The sequence below is a fragment of the Rhipicephalus microplus genome, chromosome 4 (genome assembly GCF_043290135.1).
Source record: "Rhipicephalus microplus isolate Deutch F79 chromosome 4, USDA_Rmic, whole genome shotgun sequence".
NCBI lineage: Eukaryota > Metazoa > Arthropoda > Arachnida > Ixodida > Ixodidae > Rhipicephalus > Rhipicephalus microplus.
In genome coordinates this window covers 167583750-167597783 of record NC_134703.1, presented here as the reverse complement: position 1 = coordinate 167597783, position 14034 = coordinate 167583750, and the positions used below count along the sequence as shown (strand labels likewise).

Here is a 14034-nt window from a genome sequence, read left to right as displayed (position 1 = left end):
TCGAGAAAATACCCAACCACGCCATGACGACTCGATAAGGTGTTTTTCATCACAAGGCTTTATGTCTATGGCTCAGCAGGCTGTACAGTCCGAACCTAATAATGCTACGTCACCTATGGTATCCCCATCCAGTGCTCACAGCTCCAAGAACCGAAACAATGCAGAAGTAACACATACATCAAACCTCACACGCAGCTGTCTGCCAGAAGCGTTTATACTGGACCACCTTACCGAAGCTTTTGAAGAGCATGCTAGCAATAATGGCGCATTACCAACTATGCCCTATAAGCAAGACACCATTTCACCATGCATCAGCTGTCTACAGGACGCATCAAACCTCGAAGGAAATGAATGCCCAATTCCAGAAGGAGCGCCACTACAGCCATCTCCTGAGCAGCACCAGCAAAGCAAGCAAAGCCAAGTACACAAAATCAGGAGACAACGAAAGAGACTGCAACGAGGGCATCGAAGAACGCAAAATTCAACGTGAGTGCACTCAAAAATTGAAGAACGTCGAAAAATAAGACCTCGAAACCAAAGACCAGTTCAAGACATCAGACACTTTCGCACAAAGAAAAGTCACCAGAGACACTCCCTGCCTCAGCTATTACACCGACTGCACCACCACAGAAAACGCCGAGAAAGACGCGGAAGCATTGCTTGCACACCGCAAGCACTCTGGCACTTCGTCACAGTCTGTCAAAAAGCACGAAAGCAAGAAGCACTGGGATGGCACCATTCACGACGAAAAATACCAACCCGACGACATCCGAACTTCAAATGCTACAAGCCCTCCCAACCTTGTCCGTTCCTCACAAAAACTCAACCGATGTCATCACCAGTTCAGATTTCCAGGGAGTGGTTATGCCATCCAGGACGCAACAGTTCGTCTCGTCCACCAGAGTCGTCATAGAAATCACCAGACTGCTCCCTCAGCCTTGAATATTCAGTGAGATTGTGAAACTCCGTCGGGACATGAAACTGTAAACTTGGCCATTGTTTTGTTTATTCTCTTGTTCCATTTGTTGTAGTTTGTAACCGGTGCCATCTTTCGGGGGGAGGGGGAATCCCGTGACGTAAGAAGGCAGGGAAGCTTAGGAGAAGTAGAGGAAGAAGAAGGAGATGGAATAAACATGGCGTATGAGCCAGGCCACGTCGCCGATTTATCATAGCGTCACACATTTTTGCCGCTGATTCACCAATGTTTGCTAACCGATGAACTGACTCACAGCTTACGTTTTGTTATGAAATCCCTTTTACAGATCTCACTTTGGAACCTCCGATACTGAATCACCACGCAGAATAAAAGAATTGGCAGTGGCTTTGCTCGGCTACGGCAGCATAAATGTAGCATGAGTAACGGAAGGACGAATGGACTAGCCAGCGAGCGATATCACGTGACAGCCGGCCAGTACAGGAGCTTCCAGGTCTTCGGCGCGCCAGCTGTGCGCCGCGTCACCTCACTGCTCCAGGTAATTTGGCAGAACTGGTCACCGTAAGCCACAAGAAACTGCTCAACCTCGCCAAGTGTAGCTTACGCAACAAAAAAAAAAATGAAGGTGTGTATGTAACGAGGCAAATAAAAAACTTTTCTTTCAAAAACATCGAAAAACAAGCATTTCTGAAAAACAGTTGGGCTACGTTAGATTATCATTGCACATTAAGTACTTGATTTTCCTGATATTAAAGGAGGCGGCGGCGTTTTGTAAAAACAGTCACTAGCGCAAACGAATAAACTTGACTGACTCACAAGTCCCAATACGAAATGTTCATATCACTCAAGGCGAAGCACATTTAGAACACGTTCTACGGAATTGAACGCATAGAAAGCCGGGGCTAACCAGTACGATTCAATGTTTCACGGCGCACGGAACGAGGACGTACTAAGAAACACACGCAGCGCTCTGCACGTGTCTTTTTTATTGAACTTCATTCTACGCGCTGTGAAACATTATGGTGCTGCACCAACTAGCACAATGATAAACCCTATTAATTAGGATCAAAGAAGAGACCAAATTGATTGAACGAAGACGAGGCACACGCAACGCTCTGCGCGTGTCTTCCTTGTTCAACTTCGTTCTACGTGCTGTGAAACATCGTATGGTGCTGCACCAACTAGCACAATGCTCAACCCTAGTGAATTAAGATCCCTTAATTTATTGAGAGCTGGAAGGCACCCCATGGTAATTATCGTTAAATTACAAGAAATACCTTTCCAGTTCACTGACAAGCAATATCTGAATACACAAAGGAAAAAAACATTGGCTGCGTATCTGCATGCTTGACTGCAAATGTCGGCCAAAGTCGAGACTTCCGTCTGGAGAAGATGAATAGAACATTTATTTCATATTTGGTGGGAGAAAACCTGTGAATGGAATTCTGGAGGCGCTGCATGAGGCATGAGCGCTATCTGGCGGTATTCTCAGAAAGCGAAAGGATAGCCTCAGCGCAGGAGCACAACCTTGCAGGACATCTTTTTTTGTAGATTTCAAGGCACGGAGGAAGGAAAAAGGTAAGGAGAGGGCATGCCCAGCCGGCGCAGGGCGTAAAAAATGTGCGGAAATGACATCATGGCGGCCATATTCACTAGGCACAATGGCGCCGTTGCTATGGTTACGTGTTGCGCAGTGGAGCTGGTCTAGCAGTGAGCGGCCGCGGCTGGCGGCGGAATGTGTGCCTCCCCAGGTCTCGTGCTGAGCCGTGGCGGACAATATTAGTGCTCCGCGCCGCGTTATTGGCTACGCAGTGCTCTCGTGGCTGTTACATTACTCTTAGCAACGTTTACAAATCCCTTTGTCCATCACGGGGTTTCAACAGTGCGTATAATAAGTGCATATCCATGTGTCGTGCGGCGGATGACGTGGATGAAGCAGTTAGCGTTCAGCGAAATTGCATTGGGCACCATGACGAAGCTGAATGACGACGAACGCCTTGCAGGTCAGTGACAGTTCAGCAGTGCTCCTGCTTGTGACAACGGACGACGCTGTTGAGCCCAGCAAGACGCCGTGAGGACCATGTGTACATACGTAGTTTCGTGTTGTGTATGTACAGTAACAACTTGCATGTGCGTATTAAAACACCTTTTCTGTTCCGCTTGGTACACTCTCCACCAGCATTGCATGTAATTTCAACGTAACAGCAACCATGTTCAACTGTCGCTAGCACCGTGCTTAAAGTCACCACGGTCGCAGAATGCTGACGCCGGTGAGTTTCACGCGAAACACGGGACACAGTGGCAGGACGCTGCGTCGGCCGCGTGGCGGAATGCAACCATAGAAGGCGCACGACCGATCGTGTTGTCTGTACAGTTGCTGAATTAATGACGTGAAAGCACTCGCCGTTGTCAGTGCATCTAGCGCGCGTTCTCTCGAAGTTGCTTCGTTGTCGGCGAGCTGTTACTCCCTGTTATTACTCGGACGAAGCGATTTCGCTGAAGGTGTCCCGCTGGCTCAGAGTTATGAGCCCAGTTCCATTAGTTTCGGATCGTCACGACACACGCGCTGCGCAGCCCACGTGCTTTCCGAGCCGGAGAGAGAGTCGTGCCTTCTGCTTTACATTCGGATGTAAACAAGCGAGGAGAATTTGCCTAGTCAATATGGCCGACTTCCGGCTTCATCTCGGCTTCAAAACGAGTGACGTCAGGGCCTCTCCTTACCTTTTTCCTTCCTCCGTGTTTGAAGGTAAGTGGCAGCACCGTATCGTTCAGTTCGTGCTGGCACGGTGGATGGACGTGGTTTTTGAGCACTCCCGATCAACTGCGCAGATAAGTGGTTTTGCGTGTTTCGAGCTTGCTTTTAAAATTATTAAGGCAGCAGTTAAAACCTTTGTAGCACTTATTACATTGTACGGGTTTTTCGGGGGTCAGTCACCAGGTGCTTACTAGTTTGTCTCTGTGTGTGCGTGTTTGTTTTTTTTTTTCTCTTGCCACACCGTGGGGGAGGTGCACGAACACCGAACACGCAAATTTTGTAGTAGAGCTTGGACTTTCTATTTTTCATAGGGCAGAATTCATCGTACGACATGTTTTGTAATTATCGAGTGGGTCAATTCATAAGGACAATTGGTGTCAAAAGGACATGGTTAAAAAGACTGAAATGTTCAGGATGTGGGGTGGGTATGAAAATGGATCCAACTGCAGACGCGAACGGAGAGGAGGCTGATGCCAAGTGTAGGCAATGTGAGGTCGAGGAAAAGTGGAGAAAATGATGGTTTCCCTGAGTGAACTGCTGATGAGAATCACCGAACTGGAAACTTCGTTAGCAACAGAGCAAGAGAAAACGAGGGCTATGGGAGAAAGGCTTAAGTCCGCCGAGGAGGCACTAGCGAAGGTGAACAAGAGAGTGGCCGACGGAGAGAACGGTAGGGCACCAGCAACCAGAACGGCGGAGAAGAAAGAACAAGCAAAATCGGAAAAAACGGGTTCAGCTGGTTCAATGGTCGCAAGACTCAGTTTCAGCGAAGTAGTCGTGGGGCTAGGAGGGGACAAAGCAGCCGGCGTCACAGGTGAAAGATATCCCCTGTGCAGGACATTCCAGCTGAAAAGTCACAACACGTGATAATCGCCGCGGACTCGAATTTAAATTGATGCGCAGAAGCAGTCAAAGAGAGGGTAAAAGACAACAAGAGGTTTGCAGCAGGGACGTTCCCAGGGTGCAAGCTGGAAGGAGTCCTGAGGCAAGCGAGTGCAAAACTCAAAACTACAGCTGATGGACGAAACCTCGTGATGATTGCAGGCGGTTTAAACGATTTCTTAAACGAAGATGCGGCAGGACTAGCGACCACACTGCCGAAAGGAGTCGATGACATATGCACGATATCGTAAGTACCGGTACATGACGGCAACCTGCAAAGAGCGGTTGTCAACGCAAACCAAGAGATATGGCAGATGAGTCGAGAGAAAAGCTTTGGGGTGGTGGAGATAAATAGATGTGCATAAATCGGGTAGTTTTCAACGAGACAGAATTCTTTTCTATGGAAGGCTAGGTCATGAGGTGGGTCGGACGACTTGTAGGACGCGCAGTAGCTTTTTTGGCGGGCACGTGGGCCCTTCGGGGTGCAGAATAGCTAGTAACGAGAAAAACAGCCAGGGGGACTCTTTGACAGGTGGTATATAAACAGATGTGATTCCAAAGTGACACCAATATCTAAGACACGTAGAGTCCGGGGCAAAAATCAACGTAGCCACGAGGGCCGAACCAATTCAGACGTAGGGTATACTAACATGCATGATGGCAGGAATAGCTTGAAGTGGGAAGAGATAGAAGAACAGCTAAGGGAGGAGAGGCATTGTATATGGTTTTGTAGAAACATATCTAAGAAACATGGAACATACTCCTAAGAATCCAAACTATGCGTGGGTATATTGTAATAGAACAGAAGGCAGCGGGAAGGGGGGTTGTATTGGGACATTCATTCATAAAAGTACAGACTGGCAAAGGGTCAAGCAGGAGTGCAAGGAACATTTGTGGCTAAAAGCGAAAGTGGCAGGGCAAATGACGCGCCAGGGTTTTGTATACTTGTGGACTGGTGCAAAAACTACAAAGGAAAATCAACAAATGTTGCAGTGCATAGGAAATGACATTGACAAACTATGAGAAGAGTGCGAAGTAAATATATTAGGAGATAAGAATGTGCACATAGAAGATATGAATGAATATACAGACCCAACAAGTAGAATGCTAATGGATATGTGTGAAAGGTATGATTTAATCATTTGCAACAGCACCGAGAAATGCGAAGGGCAGATAACATGGGAGGTGGGAAGGCTGCAGTCGACGATAGATTACGCAATAATGTCACATAGGATGTATGATCCGCTAAGGGTGATGAACATATATGAATATGGGTCCAGAAGCTTAGGTAGTGATCACAAACGTATCAAGCTGACTTTTGGAAGAGAAACAAAATTGGAAAGACGGTATTACAAGCAACCACGCGGTAATATTTATTCAGAAAGGCAAATAGAAATAGTAAGTAAACATATTGAGACAATCACCGAGGATACTAAAACAGAGTAGACGTACACAAATATAACTTGATCGTTTCAGTAAGAGCTTGCTAAGGTGCAAGTAAAATCAACCGGGAAAAACAGACACAAACCCAAGAGCTTGTGGGATGAGAAAGTTAAGGGAGCCATATTAAGACGTCGGGAAGCCTCCAGGGAACACAGGTATGTTAAACAGAGGGGTGAGCTGGAAGATGGTGTCAAAAGAACATGGGTTAATTCTTAAGCTGCAGAAAGAAAGCGTCCGATTTGATCAGTGAAAAGATTAGAAGAAAGGGGGCCCAATGAATGACAGAGGTAAACAAAAAGGTTAGAAAGGCAGCTGCAAATTTTTAGAACCATCTCAGTTCTCTGAGTAATAAAACAAGCATAAAACAGAGGTTTATAAATACAGTTCAAGAGGTTAGAGTAGAAGGGGATGTGGCAGTGGAATATATAAAAACAATGATGACAGCAAAATTTAAACACCAAGAAAGCGCTGCGTGCACCGTACCAGTTGAGGATGAACCAACTAGCACAGTGGCTCCACTGGGACAACGAGAGTGGGAAAGGGCAGAGAAAAAAGCTCCTAATAGCACATAAGCAGTCCCTGACGGCATCCCAATCATGCTAATAAAGAAACTAGGACCAAACTCTAAGAAAACATTAAGAGAGGCGGCGAGTAAAGCAATAATGGATGATGAAGCTCCCAATGGGTGGAAACTAAGCAGGATAAGCATGATCTACAAAGGAAAAGGGGTCAAAGCCGATATAAACAACTACCGTCCTATAACTAAATACATGGGTGGAGAATAAGGGGGTGCTAGGATAACTACAAAATGGGTCCCGTAAACGAAGGAGGTTGGAGGACAATCTATTTTCATTGATGCAGTGTATTGAAATAGCGGGAAAAGAACACAGGCCCCTGTGACTGGCATTTCTAGAAATGAAGGGAGCTTACGAGGGTGTGATTCAAGAAGGCTTGTGGGGAATACTGGACACACTAGAAATGGAAGATGGAATAACTAATCTTCTAAAGGATACCTATAAAAGTAACAAGGTAGTTATCAAATGAGGAGAACAGGTATCTGAACCAATAGAGATACAACGCGGCCTTTGACAGAAATGTCCCTTGTCTTCTTGTTTTTCATGCTGTATCTACAGGGACTAGAAGCCAAATTAGCGGGGAGTCGACTCGGATTAAACCTCTCTTTTGTCAAGCAAGGAAAACACATTGAACAGTCATTACCAGCATTGATGTATGCAGATAATATAGTATTTATAGCCGACAACAAGGAAGATCTGCAGGGATTGATAGACAACTGTGGTAATGAGGGAGATAGGTTAAATTTGAAGTTCAGCAGGAAAAAATCGGCAATCATGATTTTTAATGATAACAAAAGCAGTGAGCATAAGATACGGGAAGTCGCGCTAGAAATAGTGGATGACTACAAATACTTGGGCGTATGGATAAATAACGGGGCTGAGTATCTAAGGGAGCACGAAAGATACGTAATGACTAAGGGCACCAGGAATGAAAAATAGGGCCCTGTGGAACAACAATAGGTATGACGTTGCGAGAGGGATTGGGAGAGGTGTCATGGACCAGGGTTTAACGTTCTGCAATGCGGTCTTGAGCATGAAATCAGAAGTTCAATCAAGATTGGAAATGAATACAATGTGACATAGGTAAACTTGCTCTGGGAGCACACGGGAATACCCTAAATCATGGTGAACAGGGAGACATGGGATGGACATCTTTTAAGGGCAGGGAAGCTAGCAGCAAGATAGAATTTGACGAGCGATTGAAAAAAATGGGAGAGGAGCGTTGGGCTAGGAAAGTTTTCAGTTACTTGAACACGAAGAATGTCAATACTAAATAAAGGAAAATAACTCAAAAATTGTCAAGCAAGTATTTAGACAACAGCAGAGTACCAAGCCAAAAGGAAACATCGGTTAAAAAGCAGGTGAAGGAAACAGAGAGGGACACGTGGAAAATGAGAATGCTTAAGAAATAATCACTGGAGACCTACCGAACTTTTAAGCAGGAAATTGCAAGGAAAAAGATCTACGATAATTCGCGGGGTAGTTCTCTGCTCTTCGAGACTAGAACGGGAGTATTGGGGACCAAGACGTACCAAGCAAAATACGAAGGCACAGACACGGTATTTAGTGCATGTGGAGAGGAGGAGGAAATGGCTGAACATCTGATAATGTTCTGTAAAAGGCTCCACCCTATAATTGAAGATAATGGCACCGAATTTTTCAAACCATTGGTGTTTAGGCACAGTGAATGAAAAAAATCTACTTCAAACAGGTAGAAATAACCAGGAGAAGGCTAACTGATTGGTGGCTACAATCGAGGCGCGAGTGAAATTCAATACTTAAACACTCAGTGACAGCAGTTAACTTTATGACTAGGTGGCGTGAGACACCAACCGATCCAGAGGGCACAGCCGGATACATCCATCAATCCATCCAGCAAAGCGTAGGAAAATCGCCTTTTCGTGTATAGCGTCGCATTGTCAACGCTACAGTTCTTATATTCAGGGTATTTAAAACACGCTTCTTCACTACATGTACATAACCATCATTACATAGTGTTCCTTATCTTCATTGTGAGTGCATATAGACCTCAAATCGGTTATGTGCCTCAGAGGTGACTGTTTTTGGCCACGTATTCCAGGCCTAATAAATGCGCGTAAAGGACTACGTCGCAAGTGGTGGAGGTTGCTCCTCGATTCCCCATCCACAAAACTGCCCACAATATTTACTTATGTATGACTTTTGTAGTGTGAAGAAACAAACACACCGCAGAAAATGAATGTGTTGACATTTGTCTCAGATAAATGCGCAAAATTTGCTTCTTAATCGACAATCGCATAAGTATGAACGCAGAAACCTGAGAAATATTGCTAGGCGCTGTGGATGTGGTCGTACTTGAACCGTTTATGTTGACAGACAGACAGACAGACAGACAGACAGACAGACAGACAGACAGACAGACAGACAGACAGACAGACAGACAGACAGATTGATATAGATATATAGATATAGATAGATAGATAGATAGATAGATAGATAGATAGATAGATAGATAGATAGATAGATAGATAGATAGATAGATAGATAGATAGATAGATAGATAGATAGATAGATAGATAGATAGATAGATAGATAGATAGATAGATAGATAGATAGATAGATAGATAGATAGATAGATAGACACAGACAGACAGACCAAAATTTTTGCGTTGAAATATCCCAAGAAAGACTATCGTCTTTAAAGCATTAACGAAAGATAGAACTTCACATGTCCCACGAAACGCTATCATGGAGCTAACCGGCGCAGTATTAAAGGAACACTAAAGTTCAGTATTAAAGGATCACTAACGAACCAACCTGACTTTGTAAATTGTGCCCTAAGAACACTGATGTCAATTTCGCACCTGTTGGTTTATTATTAAAGGAGAAAGTGAAGGTTGAAGTTTCATTTTCAAACTTCGCACCAAATTCACCGCATGCAAAGTCACAGATTTCAAAATGTGTTATTCATATTTTGGCGAAATCTGTTCAATTTAATCTTCTGAAACTTGATATGGTAAATGTATGGACCACTCAGAGCAGAATGTACTTCATTTTTGCCAATTGAGAAATGCTTATGACCAAGTAGACACCGTCAAAATTCATGGCGTCACGGCATCTGGTTCGAGAATTCGAATGTGGGTTCGATACTCGTACTTGTTTTCGCTCGTTTTTTTTTAAGGCGTGAATACACTTTATAAGCGACCCCAAACCATCCACCGCCGTCGGCGGCGTCCGCAGTCTTCTCTCTATCTTTAAAAGAAAGAGGACTTGGCAGGCCGCAGCGCGACGCTCTACCGAATAAGCCACGGACGCGACGCTGATATCGGTGTCAGTAACGCGCCTTATACCCCTTCGCTCGCTCCTCCGCTATCCTCGCTCGCTGCAGCTGTGCGCGCACCTCTCTCTCTCGCGCGCCCGCCTTCTCTCTCAGTCTCCCGTCGAGAGCGGGTCGTGAGGGGGAGTAAAGTTAAAATCCGTTGGCATTCACCAGTGAGTTAACGTAAACTCCCCCGTGTGATCGAATTGCGATTCCCAGGAACCATTACACCATAAAAGCACCATAGTGGGATTAATAAATATAATAGTGCGAGTTGATAACTACCCCTTATAGCATCGCCCCGTGTATTCGCACTTAACCATGCTCACCCTCGGGGAAATGTTTGGGATTTTTTTGCTTAACATCATTTCGCGTTGAATGTGGTTGTCACAAACGACTCCAATTTTCGGAGCATCCGCGGGCCCCACCTACCAAGGAAGGGCGCTTTTGTGTTGGGGGACGACATCCGGCGACTATAACGACCCAGCGTGGCGCCGGCTCGTCTTCCCTGCACCGGTACCGGAAGGGGCACCGGCGATCTAAACAAGAAAAATTACTCCCAGATGAGACGGGAGCACGTGTACGCCCCTGAGGCGATTTGAACTGCATCGGAAGAGCAGTTGACGTACAACCAGCAACAAGTGCGGTCGTCGGTGTCGCGAGTCTCGCGTAGGCGGCGAGCACGGAGTGACCCGCGCAACGTATTGAGACGGCTGCAATTCCGGGCACCCTCGTCGTCTACCAAGCCGGCGAGACCTTCAGCGGCACCCGTCAACTCCCCTACGTGCACCAAGAGCTGGCCTGGTCCGTATGGAACTTTTTATTGTGACTTTTTTTTATACTGTTAAATTGTTGTAACCAGCCTTTCTTTTTTTAAATATTTTGTAGTGTGCGCTGCGTCGCACGTTAGAATTTCAAAAGCGCCACCATGAGCCTTCTGTAATTATTGCCTTGTATCTCCTTTGATTCATGTCATTAGATTAACATTCCGCATATTTGTCTTTAGCCTGTATCTGTGGTTGTGTTTTTAGCACATTTTGTTATATAGCTGTTGTTTCTATCGCGCGTATCAGTTTTCCTCCTTTGTTATTTTTTGTAATCTCCTGCCTTGGCCCCTGTTTCAATTAAATGTTTGTCTAAGTGTAATCAAACTCTGTGTCTGCTCTATGAGTGCGTCGGTCAGGCCCACACGTCACCACACGTGCAACCCCGCACGGGTCGGCCAACCCGCAAATAAATTTGAAATGCACCACTTCGAGGCCTTTCAGGCGTCGCGGGCCGAAGCGTAAAGTGGAAGCCTGCGAGTCTGCCGCACGTCGATGTTAGATCGGCGGGGCCTCACCCGAAGTGTGTGACATTATCTGGCGTCCGCGACAGGACTGGCCGACCACGTGGTGGTGTCAGGGAGACTGACGTAACTCTGAGCGTTCAGTGTGTAGCCGTTCTGTTATTGCTTTGTTGGTTGTCAACTGTTTATAGCAATGGACAACACGGAGTTTGATAAGCTAATTGAACAGGGCAAAGCCTTTGGCTTTGTAGGCAAGGAGTTGTATAATTTCGTCGAAAAAGAACGAAATAGACTTAAAGAGGAGCGCGATGCCGAACGCATTAGGTACAGGCAACATCTGGAATTTTTGATGGAACAGGAGCGAGAAAATTCAAGGCTAAGAATTCAAAAGGAAAGAGAGCGCTTGGGACTGTGCGTGGCACAGTCGAGTCTCAGCTTAGCCGCTGTAACGCCCAGTAGCGTGACCGACCGTGTCCCGAACAGTCAGTCTTACCAGGATCATGTTCAGCTACTGCGCCAGAAAATGGAAGGTAGACGGCGCATGTTTGAAACCTGGGAGGCAAGGCACAAAAGGGGCAAAGAGCCCGTAGGTGCCAGACCACTGAGAGCCGGCCAAAGTAATAGTACTGTTGGGGAGAACATCAGGTTCACGAGTGAACCTAAAACGTTAGCTGCTGAAAGTCCCGTTGTGGCCACAAAGGCCACTGAAGGCCACAGTGATGGCGACGAGGCGCTGTGCCTGGAGAGCCTTGTTAATACAGAAATGCCATCTGTAATGGACTTGGCACAGCCAGCCTGTTTGTGCGCCGCCATAGCAGCTACTTGTGAAGTTCGCAGTACCTCCGGCCCGGTAGGTGAGGACCCCTGTACAGAGAGCGGGGCACAGTCGGGTGCTGACGCACACTGCGAGCTGGGCAATGTTGGGGCAAGTAGTTCTTCCAGGTGCGAGCGGCGCAGCCCCGAGGAAGACGCCTGCATTGATCAGCCGTCAGTCAAGCTTCCCGCAAGTCAGGGTGTCCACAAGTTAACGCAAAATCCCGACTGTATAGGCATTATAGCCGAAGAGACAAGCGAGACAAGTTCTGCTTTGCAAATGTTGCAAGCGGACTTTTCAAAAGTGAGCACTGAGCAACGTGCAAAAGGAAAAAGACGCCGCAAAAGCAAGTACAAGGGAGAAGCGAAGGGTGTAAATCCACCCATCAAATCGAGAATTGCCAAACGTCAATCAACGCAACGAAAGCTTCGATTGCGTTTTGTGGCATTCGCCAGTAGAGGGGGTAGTCATGCCCCAAACCGCTTGAAGGGTAGGGGGGTGAGGCAGGCGATTGTACCTGGTGCTCCGAGGAGCCAACCCCCACCACTCCATTCTTGTGTTCGAGGAGCGGAATGCATGGGGAAGGAGCGCATTATGCCTAGACGACGCGACGCGGGTGCAAAGCCCATTTCCGTAGAACGTGGTGTCGACGATGGCTTGCTGCCACGGGGCAAACTAACGGGAAACAGACGTAGGGGTAGCGGCCGTCCACTGTTTTGTCTGCCCTGGTTGCTTGAAACGGTTCCTCCACGAGCACGGCCACCTCGAGCACGGGTGAAATTTGCGTACATCAACACTCAAAAGTAACCTTAAAGGCAAATGACTTGTTTTTTTGAAACAATGTTCAGTTACGTTTTTCGATTTTGGAGCATTCCATTAATGAGGGGGACCAATAGCTTAGTTAATTCATTGTTTGCTTGTGTCGTCCGTGTGTTTGTAGACGATGCTTTTATGTTTGAACTTACTACACGTTTAGTTAGGGAAGCTCTGTTTGAGGGACATGGTTATTTTAATTAGTTGAATTTTTAAGGAGACCGGTTGCTCATATAATCAAAGTCTATCACGGTACGCATGTGTGATAAACATGGCACTATGTTATTCAAGACGTTTCTTTCTATTATTATTTTGAAAGGAAGCGCTTTAGTGTGGAGCATGTTCAAGAACTGTGCACAAATGATCATGCCGAATAATTTTTCATTCATCCTTGTCGGAAGCTGCGTGTAAGTAAGTGATTTTTCAATACCGCTTAAAGCGTGTATTTTTTTATATGTGGCATCAAAGAATGCTTACCTGTCTTACTCCTGAAGTGTGCAGTATTTTTGTCATTGTCTTTTCATGTGTGTGGCCGTGTCGTGGTGCGCGGGTTATGACTTTCATCGTATAGTGACCGTGAAGCGTAGTGTGTCAGATGTTCTCTGCGATGTCGTCCACATCAGTGAAATGGTGCGCGAAAAAGAAAACGCATCGGTGGACGACCGAGACACTGAAAGCTCGCGAACATTGTGCGTTTGTGATTTTCTTGAATATTACACAGTAATATTCTTAAGAAGGGGGCTATGTCACAAACGACTCCAATTTTCGGAGCATCCGCGGGCCCCACCTACCAAGGAAGGGCGCTTTTGTGTTGGGGGACGACATCCGGCGACTATAACGACCCAGCGTGGCGCCGGCTCGTCTTCCCTGCACCGGTACCGGAAGGGGCACCGGCGATCTAAACAAGAAAAATTACTCCCAGATGAGACGGGAGCACGTGTACGCCCCTGAGGCGATTTGAACTGCATCGGAAGAGCAGTTGACGTACAACCAGCAACAAGTGCGGTCGTCGGTGTCGCGAGTCTCGCGTAGGCGGCGAGCACGGAGTGACCCGCGCAACGTATTGAGACGGCTGCAATTCCAGGCACCCTCGTCGTCTACCAAGCCGGCGAGACCTTCAGCGGCACCCGTCAACTCCCCTACGTGCACCAAGAGCTGGCCTGGTCCGTATGGAACTTTTTATTGTGACTTTTTTTTATACTGTTAAATTGTTGTAACCAGCCTTTCTTTTT

The 14034-nt window shown here is 46.5% G+C and overlaps 1 protein-coding gene across 1 annotated transcript in view; it reads left to right on the top strand.

The window, feature by feature from the left end:
- Positions 1-1589, top strand: part of LOC119172459 (uncharacterized) — a 163263-nt gene extending 161674 nt beyond the window's left edge. Inside the window, exon 8 of the mRNA XM_075893850.1 lies at positions 1263-1589. Coding sequence (XP_075749965.1) covers positions 1263-1289 — 27 coding nt within the window. The 3' untranslated portion in view covers positions 1290-1589. The remainder of the gene's footprint in view (positions 1-1262) is intronic.
- Positions 1590-14034: the final 12445 nt, after the last annotated feature.